Here is a 22,726-nt window from a genome sequence, read left to right as displayed (position 1 = left end):
ATAACTTCGAGCTTCAGGGCCTCTAAGGGCTAATAATGGACCCTCGTCCTCAATCACTAAGTAGACTGAATTGGCGCAGGTCTCAAATAAGAAGCAGAAGACTCTTGGGCCTTCGCTCAGGCCTGCTACTAGATTTATGTGTATTGTAAGCATGCATGCGATTAACCTGCTATGTTCTCATCTTCCTTCAACATGTATCACCTGGACACTCTCACCAGTGAAGCTTAAAACCCTCTTGGATAGAACATCAACTCTAAACAAGCACAGTTATGCATTGTGTATAAAATAAACTCAACCTGTGAATAAAATGAATGTGATGACAAACATGTTCAATGCAATATGAACCCTGTAAACAATATTACTAATAAAATAATACTGTAGAACATGTTATTAATGCATTTATCATAAGGCAGAGTATATGGCAGCAATAAAAGAATCTCTAAATCCCAACATTCCCTCTTTTGACATTCCATCAAGGAATGTCACCATACCTCATGTTGTATCACTCCCTGCCCCACTCTAGGGGTTCTAAGTTCATCTGATAGATGACCTCAACCCAGCCAGGGTTAGGAACCCTCGCCATTACTTTTCCTCCGACACAAGGAATGATACAACAACTAGCGATGACCAGTATTCCCAAAAGTACAGTCAAAGAAAACACCACTGACATAGCCACACCTTTCCATTGTCCAAACACAGATGTCATCCAGTACGCCAGCAGATTTTCGATACCTGAGTGTTCATGCATAGTTTTAGACAAAGTTTTCAAGCCCTCCAGAGCTCGGGTTACTGAGCCATCTGGGGCAGTATTATTAGGGATAAAAGTGCAGCACATGTCTCCGAATATGGCGCACACGCCTCCCTTCTCATGTCAAGGGCCATTCGATTTCCCATCAGCAAACTCGGACCCAATTGTTCTGCGAACCCCATCATGGCATCCCTGGTTAGGTTAGAGAGTCTCAGCAGATTCCAATGAAAATAGTTACTTTCAAATTCTACCACTATCAGATTTACCAGCTTGTACTCATCTGGAACTCCCCTGGGCACTCCAATAGAGTCTATCCAGGTCGGAGAGTTTAACCTAGGGTCATATGCATGTGTATCCTGGGTCCCTCTTTCGGCCAAAATATGTCTCTTACCTCTGGCGGCTAAAGTAATCTGTTGTCAGAAGCAATCTCCCTTTTGGTTCCTGTTCCTTTTGAGCTACTGTTCTCGAAGTTACCATCTGATCAGTCAGAATGGTGATTAAGCTTTCTGCGAGCGGCTTAGACTTTGCATCAACTAAATTTACCCTAAGCATATCATGGGGTGATTGCAGACCCATACATCATATGCTCTCCAGCTACTACTACCTCCTGTACACTTAATGACGTCACACAAATCAAACATGAATGAGCTGGTAGACCCTTTAACATAATTCAACTCTATGCCATTATTCATGCTGAGACACTCATCACCTTTACCTGACACCTCGCGCTTTTGTCGTTTTTACCGATCCCGTTTTGGCAAGTACAGTCTCAGGAAGTGCTGTGCTGGACTGGCCTCCGTGTTCAGACAAGTGGTCCAGAGTGCCCTGCAAAATATAGACAATAAACAACACAGCCATAGTTAATATCATTGCATACAATAAACATGTAGTTGTAAGGAACATTCTAATCAGTTTTCTCATTACGTGTCTCTGATTCGTGTGTTTGCATCATGTTATATAAACTTTATGTCCTGGAATGAAACTCCCCTGCTTTTGTGGAGTCCTCAACTTGTCACCGCTCCTTTCTGCTAGCGTGGCGACCTTCTGCGCTGCTCCTCTTCTCTCTTCGGCCTCCCAGGTAGACTACTGGTTGGCCCGTTGCACAGGTGAGAGGATTTATTTTGCCTCTGCTCGTTACCACCTGTGTTAGTTAAAGACGAGTTTTCCTCTGGCAAGCTCTCATGTGCTGGCGCACACTGCGACCAATGATACCAGGTATCGCCTTTCCCTTTTAGTTGACCTGCTATAGTTGTTCTGGCAACGACCTCGTAAGGACCCTCCAGCGTGGCTCCTTCCACTGCTGGAGTTCCTCGTGGGCTCAAATTCAGTTCCTTGTTTGCAGACTATAGCATAGCCTGCTTTCGATCCTTCTTCATCACGATGACAGCAGCCATCTATGAACCAATCCTCAGCTCCAGGGATAGGTTCTGCTTGTAAATCTTCCCTAACTTTCCCTTCAACTTCTGCTTTCTTAGTACAATCATGAGGTTCTCCTGATCCCATTAAATCTGCCATATTGATTCCTTCATGTGTAAATGTCAGATTTGGAGCATCTAAAACTTTACTCAGTCTCTGTTGTGCTAATGATGTCATAGTGAACGCCTGCGAGTTCACCTATGCCACCACACTATGTGTAGTCAGAACTTTTGGTGGGTGTTCTCTCACTACATGTGCTGTTTTCTATATTGTTTTGGCAACCCCTGCTGCATGCTGTGCGCATGTAGGGTGCCTTGCTTCTGTTGGACTCCACCTTATGCTGACATACATAAGTACCTGTCTTTCTTTATTCAATCATCTTCCGGGGGTGAGAGACCTCTGCAGAGCTCAAACGCCAGTTGCAAGAGCTCTCTAACATTAGAATCATCAGCTGTGACTTATATGGTATTATTTCGGTACTTTACACGTCACACAGGCTTGAACATTGTTTGTATGGGGAGTTCCTCTTTTTTGTGTCTATATCTATTAATATGCCTTGTGCACTAAAACTTCCTGTTTTTCAGTCTGGCTGAGCTCTTGTTTGTAAGTCAAAGGTGGCCTTGCTCTACAAGCCTTCATTATTAAAGTACATAAAACAGGATAATGAGCAGATACACATTAAAAATATTTCTTTTATTCCTAACACCAGTCCCCCTTTTTCATTTCTCACTTGAGAAATGAACTAATTCCTAATTTATCACATTAAGTTTACTTCAATACAATTCAATTGAATTTTATTTATATAGCGCCAAATCACAACAAAAGTTACCTCAAGGCGCTTCATAGATACAGAGAAAAACCCAACAATCTTGTGACCCCCTATTGAGCAAGCACTTTGGCAACAGTGGGAAGGAAAAACTCCCTTTTAACAGGAAGAAACCTCCGACAGAACCACGCTCAGGTACGGGCAACCATCTGCTGCGACCGCTTGGCGTGAGCTAACAGAGGCTTTGACGAGAGAGACCTAATATTTAATAATCCATATTTCACTGTTTTATTCTTCGGTTCAGATGTGGATTCTGTATTGTTCTTGCTTTGTTACTATTAATGTTTAATTTGTTTTATTGCTAGATTTGGTTTGTTGCTGTCTGTTTGGGAGCTGACATAGTCTCTATGGATAAGGGTTTTTTGCGGGGTAGCATCAGGAGAGAAGCTCCAGAGAGGCATGTTCCCTGTTAAAGCTAAAATATAACAAAAGAGATTATGCTAAACAAACAAAACCTTTCAATTCCCCAACCCTATCTGTCTCCTCAACGGGTTGTATGTTTTCAATGTTTAAAATAAATCAAACAAATAACTTAAGCTGTGTGACGGCACCTTGCGTTTACGCCAGGCTGTGAGCTGCCCTAAATCTACTTGCTACACCCCCTTTTCACCTAGTTTAATTTTTTTTCAATCCTAATTTAAACTATTCCTGACTTCCCTCAGTGCACACTGTAAAGTGTAAACGATACAATTAGCTTTCTCCTGGTAAAAGGTCCTACATTATTTTCTCGACCTTTGGAAACATCCTCTATCGAGTTAACCCATTTCATTTTTCAAACTTAGGCCTGATTTCTTCGCCCCCTTTAACGGGTAGCGCATATCCGGTCTGAACACTGTGTTTGGGCAATTTACGAATTGTTGCAGGATTTCTATGTTATGTAAAGTTCCTCTCATCCCTTTTATGCTTCCATTATAACCTATGTCTAACAAGCTTTTGATCTTCTTTGTTATATAAACAACTAGGTGTATTTGTGCTCTGTTCTTCTCCTTTCTCTGGTTGGTTCCGTTCGATCTCAGGCTTCCAGGATTCTTGCCACCCCTGTGGTCGCTGTGGTCCTGAACTCTTCTCCTGTAAAGGATAGAAAACAAAAAGCCTCTCTCTGCTACACCTCACTAATCTACTGTGTTCATCTAAGGTTCCTTTAATCATTCAAAGTTGTTTCACCATATCATGTTCGGGGCTCTGTCCTCTATATTAACTTTACTTAATCTCCATGCCCTTCATGTGTGTGAGCAACACTTTTAGTTTTATTAAACACACCCAGGGTAAGATATAAACCATCACCATCTAAGCATAGAAACAGATCAAAAAGAACCACAAAACAATTTCTATATCTAAATTATCAAAAACCCCAAACGTCATAAAACGATCCTAAAACCCATTTCAAATTAAACCTTAAATCCTGTAACTCCCCCTTTTGTGACACATCTTATGTGTTACAAACTCAAAATCCTTCACTCGAGCTTAGGAGATTAAAAGAAAAAGGTTAGTCATATCATATTAGATATTCATGCTCCGGCTCTTCAAACCTGTGTTTAAGGAATGAAATCAAATTAATCATTATGTCCAATCTTTTCTTGGCTCCATCCCCAGCCTGCATCCTTGGAACTTCCTAGAAACAAAAACCTGTATGTTAACCAGAACTTCACATTTCATACTCAGTTTTTCCCCACTTATGATCCAATCTGTGTTATAAGAAAGAAAATAACCCATCACTACAACAACAACCTCAACAATCTTAAACACAGAACATTTTGCCACAAGTTCTTCAAGGTCCTGACTCTCTCAGGTCAACTAACATCACCTCACCTGCTCAAAACACAGAAAATCTCGTTAAACACCACACAACTTGCACACCATCATCACTAAATTCTAAATTTTCTCTTCTGAAAACTTACTACACACTAAGCGAGTTGGACAACATGATAAACAGACTCCTATGCTAAACCTGCTATCTGATGTTCATGAGCTCTTTTGTATTCTAAGGTTAACGCATTTTCTATTTGTGTGTGTGATTGTGTACATGTTTCTTTTCGTGGTTTTTCAGACTCCCTCACAAGGTTCCACTTAAACAGTCAATTTTTCTCTTTCGCAAATTTGATCTCCCTCCTTAAATAACAACATTCCTTGTCCTCAGCCAGAAGTTAGAGCTTGATTTTCAGGTTCAGGGAACAATTCACCCTGAAAGACAGTGAGTGTCTCCCCTCTTTGGCTCATCACTCGTCATTGTTAATGACGTTTCCCCCTCTGCCCCAGCGGCTTTACCCTTGTAGTCCCATCTCCTCCAGTGAGTCCAGCTCACTTAGGGACCTAGGTTCAAGCAATCGTGACTGCGCCTTGCCTTAGGTTGTCCCAGGGTTTCGAGGTGGGATCTTACCCGTCATGGGCTGTCCAGCCTTCCATGCTTCGCCTGATATGGGGGCCAAGTGGGCACGGGTTCTATGAGGGGAGGAGACACACTGACTCTGGAAATCAAAGGAGTGTAAGCTGCTTTCTTCATTTCATCAGTATATTGAGCTATCACACTTCTGATTATTCCCAACATTTCACCTGTAACAATTTGTGTACATGTGTTTTCAATTCATTAATGTAAATGTTAGTTCATGTATTTATTTTCTCAGTTTTTCTTTTTCTAAAACATGTAATTAATATATTTTATTACTTTTTCTTAAGACATTCAGTCTCTAATTGCTCTGTTTTCATGCTGCAACGTCTCTCCCCAGCTATAATCAGACTTCCTGTTTGACGCACACACACTCTCTCAGGCCTCCTCTATTCACGCACTCCCCTATGAGTTATTATTACTTATTTATTATTTTGTACAAATCACACAGAATCATTCAAATCAAGTACTCACAACATTCCCACACTTAGAAGCACTCAAAATACGCTTTCCTAAGAGTATTTTATCAAACATGCTTGCTTAGAATCAGAAAGAGCAAGTAGACAACACTCAGTGCGTCTGTCCTCTTAAAAAGAAGAGAAATAAACACATATGGGACAATTCTCCCCATCTTAGACGAAATGTGACCTTAAATGTCCGTTTCCAAGTCATGTTCTTCTCTACACACGACTCTTGGCCTCCAGGGCATAAAACTTTGAGCATAATCTTTTACTTTTACCAGAACTAGTACTTTACCAGAACCCTCATACGTCCAATAAGACAGCTATATGTGCACTTCTTTCTTTGACAAAGTTGTATTTTGTATTTTCTTACTCAGCTGTATATAGTATTGGTATTCTATTTTATTCTATTCTACTTTATTTTATTGCATTCCAGTGTTTTCTAATTTCTGCTGCATAACTTTGCACTTTTGCTTTAACAAAACAAATTTCCCAGCTGTGGGACTAATAAAGGTCATCTTTATCTTTGACTAGCCCTAACCTAAATCCTGTCTCATTCACTGCTGAAATTCTAGTTCAATGAACACGTGTTGCGGTTTAAAATTAAAAGAGGAAGTAACTCACACCCAAGTACTGTGTGTGTGTGTGTGTGTTAATGTCTGTGTCCCTTTAAATGAAAAAGGTGAACACATGTGGTGAGTTTTCCTCAATTTACACAAAATATGACATGAAATATCCTTTTCTAATTCCTGTTCTTCTTTAAACACCATGAATGACCTCCAGGTCATAACCTTTGGACTTATAACTCTGATATAAGTCCACACAGCGCACCAAGCACAGAGAAAATTCAACCTCAGTGCTTCAGAATTCTCCTCAAAATTCAGAAACTGTTTCTGTCATTTATCTCCCCAAGAACTTCATCATATGGACCTCGCCGGGTCCAGTAATCTTCAGCACATGTATCTCACTGCAGCCAGTGAAGATTTAAAAACAGTTTATTGTCTCAGTTTACCCAGTATTCACTTATCAGGTGGACCGCAGCCGATCCATACATCTCAACACAATCGTGTGTCCACATTTACACAACTTATTCTTTACTTGTATCACAACACATCTAGTAATATCATCAGAATTACTTCAACATGGTAAACATTGATTTTCCTTTAAAATCAACTTACCATTAAAACTCGAGATCACAGCTGACTCGATTCTCTGAAATCCTGAGTCAGTTAAAACACCTTGCTCAACTCACGGTGTTCTTTTCTCGGACCCCTTCGTCCGAGCTCACTCTTTTTACCCCGGCATCTCCCCCAGATTGTTACGAGATCTTCATAAACCCAAAAGTAAGCATATTATTTCCCTAATCAAAAGTGAAGCCGTTCCTTACACAGTAATTCTTCATCCAACAGCCTTTGTGTTTTGAAACTAAAAAGAGGAAGGAACAGGGCCCAATTTTAAACTGGGCATGTTGTCACTGAACAACACACACACACACACAGACCCAGGGCAATTCTTCCTGGATCATTTATTAACGTTCGAACAAACACAGTCCGCATTGATTATTTTCTGGACCTCAGCAGATCCACCAAAATTCATATAAATATATCAGCCATTAACCGATTTATTTCTTTCCTCAGACCGCGCCGGATCTGTTACTTCAGCACAATAAACACTGATTTTCCTTCAAAATCAGTTTACCAAGAGCCACAAAACCATTTCTGACTCGATTTTCTGAACTTCTGTGTCACTTAAACATCCTGACAACACCAGGTGTTTTCTGTCGGACTTCCTCGTCCGAACTTAATCCTTTTACTTACAAATAAGCGTCTCCCAAAATGATCCTCTTGATCATTAGCTATTCACCGAGCCCAAAACTCTCGGCAACACCACCTGACGTATGCCCACGCCGGAGCTCCTCTTTGAAGTCTCAAAGAAGTACAGGATTCTCCAATCCCGTGAGTTTGACACTTATTAAACCATAAGCTGACCAATAACTCTTATATTCTTCTCTATTCTTAAACATGCATTGGTCTCTTTTTCTCTTTTACCATGAAATACCATATAACCTTTTAACTCAGTACTGTCTGTTTCTCAAAGTTTCATTATCCTTGCTTCAAAGCTTCTCATTACTTCCAAGTTACTCATTCATTACTTCAACGTTTTACTTTATTCTCGAGAATTCAGTTTTACCCCTACTGCGCCAATTTAGTAGTTAAGATCATCTACTCAGCGAACAGATAATTTAGAATTCAGCCAATTTGCACAAATTTGCTTATTGAACAGGTTTGTGCGTACCTCTTAATCTTTTTTAGACCGGTCTTCTGTTCGCCTCATATCAGATCCAACCTTCGGCCACATTAGTTCTCTCTGATTTAATCTAGAAACTTCACGGTCTGCCATACACAGAATCTCTTTTCCCTTTTCTTTAACAAGAGATACTCAAAAATTCTGCAAATTCTCTCCACTCAGGAGGAGGCTCACAGCTTTATTTATTACTCTGTTTCTGGTTGGATTAAAATAACTCTTATATTAGAATCACCCTGTCCAGTGATACAGTATTTCAAAATCACCAAAGGCACGCTCACAAAACAGGAAAATGCTTCAGCAGCCTTAATGGGATCCCCGTGGGCCTCTCACTGTCTATTTCCAAGCACCTATAATGAAACAACGGCACAATGAGCATGCCCTTTATCTACCCCTCATTTAATCAATGTATCTATTCTTTGTTAAAATTAAAAGGGGAAGTCACCCAAATTTTAACTGCGCACTTTTCCCCAGCAAAAAAGAACGGAAAAAGAGACTTTTACAGCCTCTCTCACACACAGCCTGCAGCCGGCTGGCACTTAAATCATTTCAGACAGTTTCTTACGTCACGGTTTCCAGCTGTATGAGTGGGTCCCTATACACACCGCTGCTCGTCTTTAAGAGACGTCAACAGGTCTGCAAATTCTCCAGGAATATCAACAAAAACACAGCTTTTCTTGGCCCACGGCGGGTCCACAAATTTTCACTGACCACAGCGGGTCCACAAATCTTCGCTGACCACGGCGGGTCCACAAATGCATAGGTAATACTTTTTAATCGTCTCTCATAGCTCACAGTATTTATTCTCAGAGTTACTTCAACACAACAGACCTTAGTTTCACTTTACTGCTCGGCTGGCTTTACTGCAAAACCTCAAGCTTACGGCTGGCCTGAGTTTCTCTTAGCTCATATATCAACTCCTCGGACCTTCGTGTCCGGTATTTATCCTTTTTCTCTTATTTAAGTGTCTCCCTAACAATGATCCTCTGCGATCACCAGGGCTATATCTGAGGCCACAACTCTCAGCGGGGCCCTCCCCCTAGTATAATCCTAGGAAACGTCTTTCCCAGGGAGGGAGTTCTCCAACTCCTTGACTTTGGACACTTTTAATCTCTTTTAATCTCTCTTATTTCCTTAAAAACAACGTCTCTAGTTACTTTTAGCTCAGTACTGCTTTTTCCAAGCGACCATGAACACGACACAAATTACTTTTAGCTCAGTACTGCTTTTTCCGAGCGACCGTGAACACAATACTACTCTTAAGTTTCACTTTCGTTGCAACAAAGGTTTTCGTTTCAAACAAAACTCAAAACAGAGATCAACGGATGACCACTTGACTACATATTCTAGAATTATAATCCACTACAGCACAATTTCAGTTTAAGAGGTTTGTGCCTTACCTTTTTGTGGGCCCAATAGTCAAGCGATCACCGTGACGTCTGCCGTTCGATCACCTGATCTGGCCTCGACCTCCGCCGACAACAAACACCTGTACCTCTTACTGCTGATCTTTAGTTGCCCTGCATCCTCCACCAAATGAAGCGAGATCGATCAACTGTAGACCAGACAACAAACGACGGAGGCCCAGAAAAGTGCAATCAAACGATGAGTTTATTGACAACGGAGAACAACCGTCAGCATATGGCTTATTTGCTCTGACAAAAATACACTGAGTTCTGGTTTTATAGCATAGAGGATCACACCCCCACATACATGTCAATACAGGTCAAAAATACATTATGTCCAGTCATTGTTTACAGACAAGGGTACATCTTGTACATCTTAATAACTATAAACAGACATATAACTTCTCTTTTTGATAACACCTTCCTTTTAAGGTAATAACTTCGAGCTTCAGGGCCTCTAAGGGCTAATAATGGACCCTCGTCCTCAATCACTAAGTAGACTGAATTGGCGCAGGTCTCAAATAAGAAGCAGAAGACTCTTGGGCCTTCGCTCAGGCCTGCTACTAGATTTATGTGTATTGTAAGCATGCATGCGATTAACCTGCTATGTTCTCATCTTCCCTCAACATGTATCACCTGGACACTCTCACCAGTGAAGCTTAAAACCCTCTTGGATAGAACATCAACTCTAAACAAGCACAGTTATGCATTGTGTATAAAATAAACTCAACCTGTGAATAAAATGAATGTGATGACAAACATGTTCAATGCAATATGAACCCTGTAAACAATATTACTAATAAAATAATACTGTAGAACATGTTATTAATGCATTTATCATAAGGCAGAGTATATGGCAGCAATAAAAGAATCTCTAAATCCCAACAACAGGAAGGTGAGGAAAAACAAATAACACATTAATGCACAGCTAACACCACGGTGACGTCTACAACAGTCTGTTAGAGGTATAATTGAAAAATCTTTTGCCTTCATCAGTGACTATCCAAACATTGTTGTAGGATAGCAGCCTATTGCAACAAGTCGGGGCATCCTGGATATGCTAGCTGCCCGTATAATCTGGAAAGACTGTGTCTGACAGTACCTCATCTACAATGAAATTACATCGGATCCTTGTCATTTTTTACATACATTCTTTGTTTCTTGAGGTGAGAACCAATGAAGAAGATGTTGAAAGATTTTTTACTTGTGCTCTGCAATGTATTGAGGCGCTCCAAAATGAAAATACGGGCAATATCAGACAAGAGCGGCTTTATAGAGAGCTAGATGATCATACACGAACTCTATCAGAATTTCTTGCTGCTGTATCTCGATATGATCCCAATAATAGGGTTGCCACCAACCTACTCGGATCCTTGTATAGATGCTTTTGCAGCTTGCTACATGAATATGATGCTAGACAGAGATCTGCTTATGTGACCCACAGATTGTTACCCCCAACCACTTTGAGTGGTCATCCTTGTCGGCCACGATACACTATATCTGCTGAACAGATTTCTCACTTTGTTTCCATTGGTATGACATGGCAGAGAATTGCATCATGCTTTGGAATAAGTTGAAGAACCCTGTACAGACACAGACAAACTTTGGGACTTGAGCCATTAAGCTATGTGGATATTTCAAATCAAGAACTGAATGGCCTTGTGACGGATATCCTACAGAACACTCCAAATGCAGGGGAAGTATACATTCTTGGAAGTCTGAGATCTCGTGGCTTAAGAGTTCAACGTTGGAGGGTCAGACAAAGTCTACAGGAAGTGGATCCTATTGGACGTGCATTTAGACGTCGTCATGCGATAAGGCGAAGGATCTATAGTGTTCAGGCCCCCAACCACTTATGGTAAGTTCACTGGTTTGAAACAAATGGTCAGGCCTTGTGTTTTAAAGTATTAACACAATACATCAAAATTAAAGGTCCTTCATTCAAAACATTACTGAAGTTAATCTATATGATCAGCATAAGGTAATAATAATGAAAAAAAAAATAACAATGACCAAAAAAACTGAAATTGCTATAAGTATGTTAAATATTAGGGGGATTCATAGTACATCAATTTAGATGTCGTCTAATGTATATACTGTTGAGTTGTTTAATCCTTTATTTCACATCACAATTTTAACCTCTAACATCGATTGTGCCAGGTAAACGTAGTGTGGAAAAAGACATTTTATGCCACTGTGTGTATGTGTGTGCACATGTAAGCACGTGTGTGTGTGTGTGTGTGAGAGAGGTGTGGTGTTGTTGAAGTAAATGTACAAAATGAAACCTCTAGTTTTTAAGTACAGGGTCAGGAATTCACTACTATAATATAATATGAACAAACATGTCGAACTGTAGTAATGCTTTCTGATCTCTCAACAGGCATTTTGACGGCAACCACAAGTTGATTAGATGGCGCTTGGTCCTGCATGGCTGTGTTGATGGCTTCAGCCGAACTATCATATACTTACGTTGCTTATCCAATAACAGAGCCTCAAGTGTCTTGTCATTATTTTTGGAAGGAATACAAAACTTTGGTTTGCCCTTAAGGGTCAGGTGTGATCATGGTATGGAAAATATACAGGTTGCTCGTTTTATGTTACAGAGAAGAGGAGTAGGCAGTGTTATTACAGGTGTTTCAGTACATAACCAAAGAATTGAAAGACTGTGGGCAGAACTCAACAGAGTTGTATCAAGACACTTTATAAATATCTTTAACTTTATGGAAGAACAGGGTTTGTTGGATTCACTGAATGAGCTACATCTTTTTTGTCTGCATTATGTTTATTTGCCAAGGATTGAAAGAGCATTAACAGAATTTGTCAATCAGTGGAACAACCATGGTCTCTCTACACAAGGAGGACAGACCCCTCTTCAGCTGTGGCATACAGGTGTCACAAACAATGTGGGAATCCTGTCGTTTATAAATGACATTTTTCATGTTGATAACTATTATGGCGTTGATGAAGAAGGGCCATTACCAGAACTTCAAACAAACAATAATGTCAATATTCCAGATATTGACATCAACATAAACGAGACTGCAATGAACATAATTCAACAAGTGAATCCATTAGAAAATGATGGAAATCATGGAATAGATGTGTTTTCTTCACTTTTACACCGTCTACATTAAATCAAATATTTTGCAAAAAATAAAAAATATAAAAATATAAAAAAAACATTTCAGAAAACATCTGATCGAAACTAACATATTGAAACCATTTTCTTTAAAATGATAAAATGACAGCTCTGTTGTCAAACAGAAACTGACACAGGCAGAAGAATAAACAGACAACCAAATCAAAAACAGATGCACATACACATGAAATGAGTAAAGTGACACAAATTTTGTATATTCAAACTCAACAATCTAAATAAATTTCTGAAGTGCTGTTAAACAATTGGTATCTACCTGCATGAATCCTGAAGAACAATCACTTCTTGTCAAATTGATGTCTTAAAACATCAATTTGACCGAGGCAGGTAAATTTGGAAATATTAAAACCTTAACAAGTTAATACTCATTACTCACTTTGAATCAGTAGAGAGACCAATACAAAAGAGAAACATGCAAACTCCTCCAGCATAATGTGTTCATACCCTGCCAAAGCCGTAAGTGTTACCTAATGCAAAATCAAACTTCTCCTTGAACAGCTGGTATGAAACATGCAGTGGCAGCCTAATGCAGTTAACACACGTGTTGGCAAGAGGGAAAATTGGTGTAGAAGAGAAGTCATCGTCTCCTCTATGAATGAACTCAATCGAGGGTGCTGGGGAAAAGCCAATAGGTGGCACCGCAGTTGCTCCAGTTGCAAAGGCCAATATCTTCTGTAATTTGGAAGGTCCTTCTTCTTCTGCAAAACAAAAGGAAAAAAAGTGTTAAAAGGTTATTTCATTTGGCCAACATAAATTTACAGTGAGTATTAATCTAAAGCAAGAATCTTAATGACTGTTATTGCAATGACTATAGAGCATGCTTTTCATCTTTCAATAGTCTCAAAGAACTATGTAAAAATGTTACTACAACCAAGAGGGTAATGTGGTGTTATTGTTATATGAGTATGTTATTTAAAATAAAGATTTCAGAAATGCTAACCTATAAATCGTTACATCTATTTATTGTGCACTAAAGTGACAATTACCTTCTGCATCTTGGAGATAGTCTCTCCAGAAGGTAACAACCAGCTCTTCTGTTGCTTCCTTCTGGAGATAGATGAATGTTGAAAAGATCATCCACCTGGTCAGCAGTCAGCATATGTGGCTCATAGCAGAAAAGAGGGCGAAAGCTGTCTGGATGCCTCCTCATTTTCTCGAGAACCCCAAGAGTTTTCAGACCTTCACAAAATCTGGTTAAACAGCACAAAGAAATTTTATTCAATAATTCTGCAATTTCATGCTTCTAAGTTAATTGTATATTATCAATTTGGCGCAATCAATTGTACTAGGTTATTAACTGGCCATGTTGATTAATAGGTAAGATTTTTATCACCATTTTAATTAATCTGAAAAACACAGAATACCCAAATACCTTTGAAATGGACCTTGAACCCTGTGGATGACCTGAAACATGACAATATCATGTACCAGCAGATCCCTGTCTCTTAGTGAACGCATAGGCCTCAGGCATCCTGCATTGGCCAAGTAATCAAGCAGAGGTTCTTTTGACTTTTCAAGGTCCTGAAGGGTTGTACTTTGAGATATCTAGCATCACAAAGAGCAGAGGAAGGGCTTGTTATGGAAGTTACTTAGTAGTCTTATAACCTATTAGAAGGAACCCAGCCACTAGTGGTCTACACAATCACAATATGCCCAAGCGTACATTGGAAGTCAAATGACTACACATATTTTTTTAAATAAGTTTACAATGTGCTTAAAAAAATAAGAAAATATACTCTTTCGTCTACCCTTATCTGCTGAGTCTTAGTTTAATACAGCAGCAACATATAAAAACTTGGCATTCAGCAATGGCCAGACTGATCCAGATAAACATTCCCTGCAAAAGAAAAGTGGAACACAAACAATTTCAAATTCACTATAAGATTTATAAAATAAACATATAGAGACCTTTTTGACTTTTTCGAAGAGTTCCAGGTCAGCTATGTCTTCCAGGGCTGGATTTGCTGAATTTCCAACCAGAAGAGAAAATACTGTTGGTGACAGAAAGTTAGGTGGTGGACCACCATGTACCAAGCTCACTGCAATGGCTCTGCCAGAGATGTAGTACCAGTCCCCTCTGAGAGCTGCAAAGCAACAGAATAAAAGGAAAAGCGAAATTGTCAGTAATGTTGCCTGTAAAAATCAGTTAAACAGTTCCCACTATTAATCTTAGAAAAATAGGTAATTACCAGTACTGTCAAGAGCCAAGTTCTTGCAGTTTTCTTTCCCCTCAAACATGGCTGACCTGGCAATGGTGTCCATCAATAGTCTCAAGAATTCCCTCCTTGGCCCGCCTAAATCAACCCCTTCCTCATTTTTCCCCATATCATCTGAGAATTTCACACAGATCATCAAGTTGGGATCATAAGATAGCCTCTGAAAACACGCAAGGCTCCCTCCCACACAGCAGAGCGATTTATGTTAAATTTGCACTGCTGTTTTGTGCTAATTTTGCTTGATAGTTCCAGCAGTATCTCTTGAACAGGGACTTTTTCTGCACTAAAAAAAGAAAATAAAACAGAAAATAAAATATATCAGCCACGTAGTCATGTTACAGAATTCGAGAATATGCGTCACACTGATCATAGAGATTTAAAGCTTAAAAGTTTTATATTGATTTGACAATTCTGGAAAGCTATAATCATGTCTCAAACTCAAATTCTGTATGTTTGTTACTCACATCTGATTCTCCAAGCTCGCAATTATAGCTTGATTTAAATCCTCATCATCTGAAGAATCGCCAGAAAGCGATGCCACGAGAGTTAAATATGAAGAATAATCTTCATCATTAACACTCATGGCAGGGATGTCTTCACTTCTTGCATTGAAATCTCTGCTGTGACTGCTTGTGCTAGGTTTGTCATCACTTCTTGCCATGTAGCCTTCATCACAAATGCTGTTCCCATCACTTCCTTGCTTTGCTCGTCGCCTTTTACCAACACTCCTTCCAATACAGTTGGTCCCAGTATCATCTTCTTCATCACTGCTAGTGCCAGGGTTATCACCTTTAACATGACTTCTTAACCTTGTAGTGATTTGGCTGCTCATGTCTTGTTGGATTTTTGAACTATCAACTTCAAAACAATCATTGTCACTGTCCTTATCAGTTGCACAACTGCTTAATGCTGATTTGGAGCTGATGTAAGAAGGATCTTTGTCTTCATCTGATTCACTCTTCAACAGAGAAAGACCAAAAACATATATCAAAAGCAAATAATTATAGCTTATCTTAAAAAGATTAAAATAAATAATATCCATATTGATTGCTCCCAAACACTTGTTTTAAATAAATATATTCTATTTTGCTAGAAGCCCAATTGTTGACATGTTTTTTCCCAAATCATGATTACTTTTCATTCTTTTAGGAACTTACTAAAAGTGTCCTTGATGGCCTTACATAGAGGGCTTTGGTTTTAAAAACCTTTAGGATCAGCATCCCATTCAGCTCCTGACCATCTTGGAGCTTTGGAGACACCAGCTTATTGCCACAAGCCATTAGAAACTCGAGGCTATAAAAAATAAATAGGGACAACAGCAATTGCTAATTAGTTAAATATTTTATTATATACTGTTCTGTTTCTGTGTATGCTTTTATGACTTTTAAATTCTACTGGTATAGTCCATATGTTTTTATAATGATGAATAATATTTTAAACTTCTTTACTTTGGTATATTATCTTTAAGTACAAGTCATTACATGAATACACACAGTAACAATAAACAATAGTATTTTACCTGACATCCTCTGGAATGCGTTCACCAAAGCTTTCCTTGATGTGTTTCACGACAGTTTGGTTGTCCCAGGTCTTCTGGAATTGAAAAGCACTGAGGATGTGCCCATGTTTGTGTAACCATAATTTTGAACCTTGTTTGCACACTACTCCCCATGATGGAGCTGGAAGTAGTATAACATCTTTGTTGAAATGGTCATGCTGCTGGGCCATAGCTCTGAAATATAAATATAACTATTAGATACCATAAACAACAGCAAGTGATAACTAATAATACTGAGATGCAGACAGCAGAACACTATCCAAACCCCTACACAGAATGCTTTCATAGACAAAATTGTTGTAGTTAGGCAAACATAAGGGTTAATGTTATATACTGTATTGTATTGTATTGTATTATATATAATTATAGTATCTGCTTTGGTAGGGTGATAATGAGTGGCAGTCTGTTATTAAATTTAATTAATTAATTCATATTAATTATATACATTAAATTAAAATACTGGAAACTTTGCCATTATAGGAATATGTTACACTAAGGTATTGCAGTACATAGGAGCCAGACTTACAAACGCTTTGCGACAGCGCGTAAAAAAAAGAACGAAATAAAATACTGTTGATATTTTAAAAGACAACGCAGTGACAATATTGCGTGCAAGACACGGTAACTTTTGCGGGAATTTTTTGCAACTGACCCTGTGACATATGCATTTCTGGAAGTTCGTTTCTTAATGTACAAAATATGGAATGGTAGATGGGGTAAAGCAAGTCTGCAAACCGATTTACTAAGGCTTGATACAAAATGAACTCAGTGGTTTAGAAAATAGCGTACCCGTAAAGCTAACTACACCTATGAGCTGTGCTATTTTTCCCCATTTAGTAAATCTGGCCCTCAGTACATTCTTAAATATCAGACTATTACATATGGCCCTATTTCAGGCAAGTGAATACAAACTCATTAAACTTTGTAACTACCTTTTTCTTCTGGTGCCTGATGTCCAGCTGCCGAAGCATTGCCGAGTTTGATAACGTGGTGCAGGTGCACATTCTCTCCTGACTGTAGATGTCGCTGGCATGGGCAAGCTGCTACGCTGACGTGAGGGAAAGAGGGATGTTAAGTGACTATCCAGTCCGTCCACACTGGTACTTGCAACAGGTTGCTGCCCCACGACTGTCGCATTTGACAAAGTTCTGATGGTCTCTGCTGAGGCTAATATACTGTTGAGTAATGCGGCTGCTTCACTTAGGCTACTAGCAGGTTGCTGAGTAGACATCTGTGTAGTGGTTTGAAGTGTACCACTTTTTCCTTCACTTTCCTGGTCTGGACACAACTTCCTGTTCATCTGAAACTCCTTCCTGTTCTACTGAAACGCCTTCCTGTTTAACTGAAACGCCTTCCTGTTCAACTGAAACGCCTTCCTGTTCAACTGAAACGCCTTCCTGTTTAACTGAAATGCCTTCCTGTTTAACTGAAACGCCTTCCTGTTCAACTGAAACGCCTTCCTGTTCAACTGAAACGCCTTCCTGTTCAACTGAAATACCTTGGTTTTTCAGTAGTGTGTGTGAGAGCGTTTCAGTAGTGTGTGTGAGAGCGTTTCAGTAGTGTGTGTGAGAGGTAAAATTTCAGTAGTGTGTGTGAGAGCGTTTCAGTAGTGTGTGAGAGCGTTTCAGTAGTGTGTGTGAGAGCGTTTCAGTAGTGTGTGAGAGCGTTTCAGTAGTGTGTGTGAGAGGTAAAATTTCAGTAGTGTGTGTGAGAGCGTTTCAGTAGTGTGTGTGAGAGCGTTTCAGTAGTGTGTGCGACAGGTAAAATTTCAGTAGTGTGTGTGTGAGAGGTAAAATTTCAGTAGTGTGTGTGAGAGCATTTCAGTAGTGTGTGTGAGAGCGTTTCAGTAGTGTGTGTGTGAGAGCGTTTCAGTAGTGTGTGTGTGAGAGCTAAAATTTCAGTAGTGTGTGTGAGAGCGTTTCAGTAATAATGTCCCTTACGGCACCTCATACTTTTCAGCATCTCTTTATTGAGCACTTTTCACACACGGTTGCTGTACGCATACAGCCGGCTGTAGCCTTTCAGCTCACAGCCCGACATACACCACCAACAACACAACAGCACAGATAGCGCAGACGTAAAGGCAGCGAGGCGTGATTGCGGGTGTCGCTCAGATGCGCCCGCCTCCCCTGCAGCGGCGCTGCAAACCACGCCCCGCCACACGCATTAACCAGGTAAAATACATATTTAGGCAGAATTTTGCAAATATCTATTTTTCATTTTTGAGCAGCATAGTGCTTTTTTCCAATTATTTTTTAAGAGTCAGGTCAAGGCTCCAACAGCCCAAAGGCGATATAACAGTTTTTGTTTGCTACATGGATCATTTTAGTTCAGCTGGGTGTCTTTCCTTTTGTTATATTTCTTTAAGAGTTCAAAATGTGTTAATTACATAAATATAATTTAATTTTCTCTGTAGCACTTCATGGATTTCATAAGCAGCACGCCTTAGTTGTTCACACAAAGCATAAAGATAAAAAAACAATATATACAGTGTTATCTTCATTTTAGATGTCCAAAAGTATTTGCGGCTCCCAGTGTTTTCTTTTGCATGGAAACCGGGTCCAAATGGCTCTTTGGGTGTAAAAGGTTGCAGACCCCTGCCCTATTAGAACGCTCTCGCTCTGCAGGCCTACTTGTTGTTCCTAGAGTATTTAAAAGTAGAATGGGAGGCAGAGCCTTCAGTTTTCAGGCCCCTCTTCTGTGGAACCAGCTTCCAGTTTGGATTCAGGAGACAGACACTATCTCTACTTTCAAGATTAGGCTTCAAACTTTCCTTTTTGCTAAAGCATATATTTAGGGCTGGACCAGGTGACCCTGAATCCTCCCTTAGTTATGCTGCAATAGACGTAGGCTGCCGGGGATTCCCATGATGCATTGAGTTTTTCCTTTCCAGTCACCTTTCTCACTCACTATGTGTTAATAGACCTCTCTGCATCGAATCATATCTGTTATTAACCTCTGTCTCTCTTCCACAGCATGTCTTTATCCTGTCTTCCTTCTCTCACCCCAACCGGACGCAGCAGATGGCCCCGCCCCTCCCTTAGCCTGGTTCTGCCGGAGGTTTCTTCCTGTTAAAAGGGAGTTTTTCCTTCCCACTGTCGCCAAAGTGCTTGTTCATAGAGGGTCATATGATTGTTGGGTTTTTCTCTGTACCTATGAAGCACCTTGAGGCGACTTTTGTTGTGATTTGGTGCTATATAAATAAAATTGAATTGAATTGAATTGAATTGAATGATAGAACAGCGAAAACCCGACTCAGGAGTGGTCAAAACATTTATAATTCTTTATTCAATCCTCTTCCGGAAGAGAGAGCCCTGCACAGCCCAAAGCCAGTTGCAGAGTCTCTAACATTAGAAGCTAAAAATGTGTCTCATATAGGTGTTATTTTTGTACTTTACACGTCACACACAGCCTCGATACGAACAACTCCTTATTCGAAGGAGTTTGCAAAGAAAAGCGTCTGGACTTCTTTGAGTTGCTTGAAGACGTTTCACCTCTCATCCGAGAAGCTTCTTCAGTTCTAAGGTCAAATGGCCGAGAGTCCCAGATTTAAACCCAGTGGGAGTAACCCCCCAAGGAGGGACAAAGGACCCCCTGGTGATCCTCTAATCACATGCGCCAAGGTGTGAAAGCGGGTGTGAACAACTCCTTATATGTTACTAGTTCCTGTTTTTTCTGTCTGGTTTCCTGTTTTTATTTATATGCTTGTACAGCTCTACACTAACTTCCTGTTTTTCAGTCTGGCTGAGCACTTAGTTTGTGAGTCAAAAGTGGCCTTGCTTTACAAGTCTTCAATATTAAAATACATAAAACAATATACTAAGAATATATGTTTATTCCATAACAAATCCCAGTGGGAGTTTCCCCCCGAGAGGGCCAAAAGGACCCCCTGATGATCCTCTACCTAATCACATGAGCCAAGGTGTGAAAACGGGTGTGGGTCACAATCAGCTAAGGTTTCGGGTGAGCTCATTGTGAAACCTGGCCCCACCCTATCATGTGATTTCCTGAGGTCAGCTGGCCCAGGATGTGAGTGGGCGTTAAGGCATCTGGGAAGGATCTCAAAACTGGATTATAGATGGCAGACAGTTGGTGTCGTAAACCACCACCTCTGTTCAAAGATGGTCGCTCACAGTGGACATAAATGGCTTCTTTCACTCCTCTTTCAAACCATCTGTCCTCTCTGTCCAAAATGTGAACATTGGCATCCTCGAAAGAGTGACCTTTATCCTTAAGATGCAGATGGACTGCTGAGTCTTGTCCTGTGGAGGTGGCTCTTCTATGTTGTGCCATGCGTTTGTGAAGTGGCTGTTTGGTCTCTCCAATGTAGAGGTCTGGGCATTCCTCGCTGCACTGTACAGCATACACCACGTTGTTAAGTCTGTGTTTAGGAGTTTTGTCTTTCGGGTGAACCAGTTTCTGTCTGAGTGTGTTGCTGGGTCTGAAGTAAACTGGGATGTCGTGCTTGGAGAAAACTCTCCTGAGTTTCTCTGATACACCGGCTACATAGGGGATGACAACGTTGTTGCGTCTGTCTTTCTTATCCCCCCTCGCTGGTGTCTGATCTTCTTTTCTGTGACTCTTTGCTGACTTGATGAAAGCCCAATTAAGATAACCGCATGTTTTAAGATCTTCCTTTATATGTGTGTGTTCCTTCTTTTTCCCTTCAGGCTTAGAGGGAACATTTTCTGCCCGGTGATGCCCAACCTCCTGAGCTACAGACACCCAGTGGTAAACACGAGTAAACCCTCACTAGGTTTTGGATAAAGTGTACACTCACAAACCTGTCAAACCTGCATTTGAAACATTGGCTACCATAGCTGTATAGTATTGCATATATGGCATTTGGGTCTTCTAACTAAAATAGGAAAACAGGAACATAACTAGATGCCAGACATCTGGTTGACATACTCCCTGCCATGACACCAGTCAGTCAGAAGTGCCAGCTTGATGCCGGATCTGGGGCAGGCCTGTTTTCTATGAGCCTGGGCCACATAAACCAAACCACAATTGGGCCAGATGTGACATGCCATCACATTAACAGTGCCATCTACACCAGGCCTGGCCCATATACGGATGACATGCCACTTACCATGCCAGAAGTCAACCAGCAGTGCCGGCTCTACACCAGATCCGGGGCACACCCATCTGCTATGTGGGTAATTGTCTATAATGGAGGCGGAATAAACTGGATCTGCACTCAGTGCCCGGAGGGTTCTTGCGGCGTGGTGGGATGCCTACCTTGGCATGACACCTGGTTTGGCAGCACGTAGCGAGGCTCCAAATGTTATCAATGTAAAGGAACTCCAGACCGCTGACAGGTCTCGCAAACAACAGCCGCTTTATCACGTGACACATACTGCTCCGACATGCTGAGGTCACTACCTGGGTTGCGCCATGTCGCAAGTTTTGTGAGGTGCTTTTGTCATATTTAAAGGATTGGATTCTTTTGTTTTTCTCCCCTATATCCGATCCAGTAATTTAGGTCAGGATCAGACCGACTGTATAACGAATCGGTCCATCCCTAGTGTTAATAAATTGGGCTCGGAAATCTCTGGAACAATTCAGCCACCCTTTCGTGTTTGCTTCAGGGGCTTGTCAAGAAGTTTGCTTTTGTAGTCTTGTAGATATTTTGGGGGTATCCTCTCTTGTTAGGGTCTTCTTCCTTCCTCCTCATCATGATGTGATGGCCGGGCTTCTAAATCCATTTTCCAGCATCCACCATCTTAGCATTTTCAATTCTGTAAAATTAATACACAGCTCTGGTGTAACTGGTGTTATGTTATGTCCTGGGTATTTCTAACAAATTGACAGGATATAATATGTGTGCTGTAGGGAAGTTGGGAAAGTATTTAGGACTTGTGATTTTAACATACACTGACTGGTTAAATTGGCAGCTTTGCTTTTACGCTCAGCTCTCTCTTCACCACAACATACTAGGACAGCTTCCGCATCAATGCAGATGCTGCACTAATCTGTCTGTTAATCTCTCCCCTTATGAATAACACCTAGAGACACTTAAACTCCTCCACTTGGGACACTAACTCTTCCCTGACCTGAAGCATTCACCCAAACCAAGGCCTCAGACTTGGAGGTGTTGATTCTCATTCCTGCCTATTCACACTCAGCAGTAAACCACTTCACTGAGAGGTGGAGGCCACTACCTTATACAGCCTACAGAACCACATAGTCTGCAACCAACAGAGAAGAGATCCTGAGGCCACCAAGGTGAAAACCTTTCACCACTTGGC

At 40.5% G+C, this 22,726-nt stretch overlaps 2 protein-coding genes across 4 annotated transcripts; both read right to left on the bottom strand.

Moving 5' to 3' along the window:
• Nucleotides 1-442: 442 nt before the first annotated feature.
• Nucleotides 443-17,854, bottom strand: LOC102078946 (uncharacterized). Of its 2 annotated transcripts, none has more exons than XM_019345414.2 (5): nucleotides 17,408-17,854; nucleotides 16,437-16,649; nucleotides 16,075-16,210; nucleotides 15,631-15,875; nucleotides 443-585 (listed from the first exon to the last, which is right to left on the bottom strand). In XM_019345414.2, exons 1-5 carry the CDS (start codon nucleotides 17,773-17,775, stop codon nucleotides 567-569), a joined length of 981 nt encoding a protein of 326 aa, XP_019200959.1. In that variant the 5' UTR covers nucleotides 17,776-17,854; the 3' UTR covers nucleotides 443-566. The 2 variants fall into 2 exon arrangements, with proteins under 2 accessions (XP_019200959.1, XP_019200960.1); XM_019345415.2 differs by having other exon boundaries at nucleotides 16,099-16,210.
• Nucleotides 11,894-15,623, bottom strand: LOC109194657 (G2/M phase-specific E3 ubiquitin-protein ligase-like). Of its 2 annotated transcripts, none has more exons than XM_019345417.2 (6): nucleotides 15,382-15,623; nucleotides 14,891-15,200; nucleotides 14,610-14,785; nucleotides 14,074-14,246; nucleotides 13,688-13,891; nucleotides 11,894-13,399 (listed from the first exon to the last, which is right to left on the bottom strand). In XM_019345417.2, exons 2-6 carry the CDS (start codon nucleotides 15,051-15,053, stop codon nucleotides 13,303-13,305), a joined length of 813 nt encoding a protein of 270 aa, XP_019200962.1. In that variant the 5' UTR covers nucleotides 15,054-15,200; nucleotides 15,382-15,623; the 3' UTR covers nucleotides 11,894-13,302. The 2 variants fall into 2 exon arrangements, with proteins under 2 accessions (XP_019200962.1, XP_025754289.1); XM_025898504.1 differs by having other exon boundaries at nucleotides 11,894-13,396.
• Nucleotides 17,855-22,726: the final 4,872 nt, after the last annotated feature.

The sequence above is a fragment of the Oreochromis niloticus genome, linkage group LG14 (genome assembly GCF_001858045.2).
Source record: "Oreochromis niloticus isolate F11D_XX linkage group LG14, O_niloticus_UMD_NMBU, whole genome shotgun sequence".
In the NCBI taxonomy this organism is placed as follows: Eukaryota; Metazoa; Chordata; class Actinopteri; order Cichliformes; family Cichlidae; genus Oreochromis; species Oreochromis niloticus.
This window is presented reverse-complemented; position numbering and strand designations above follow the sequence as displayed.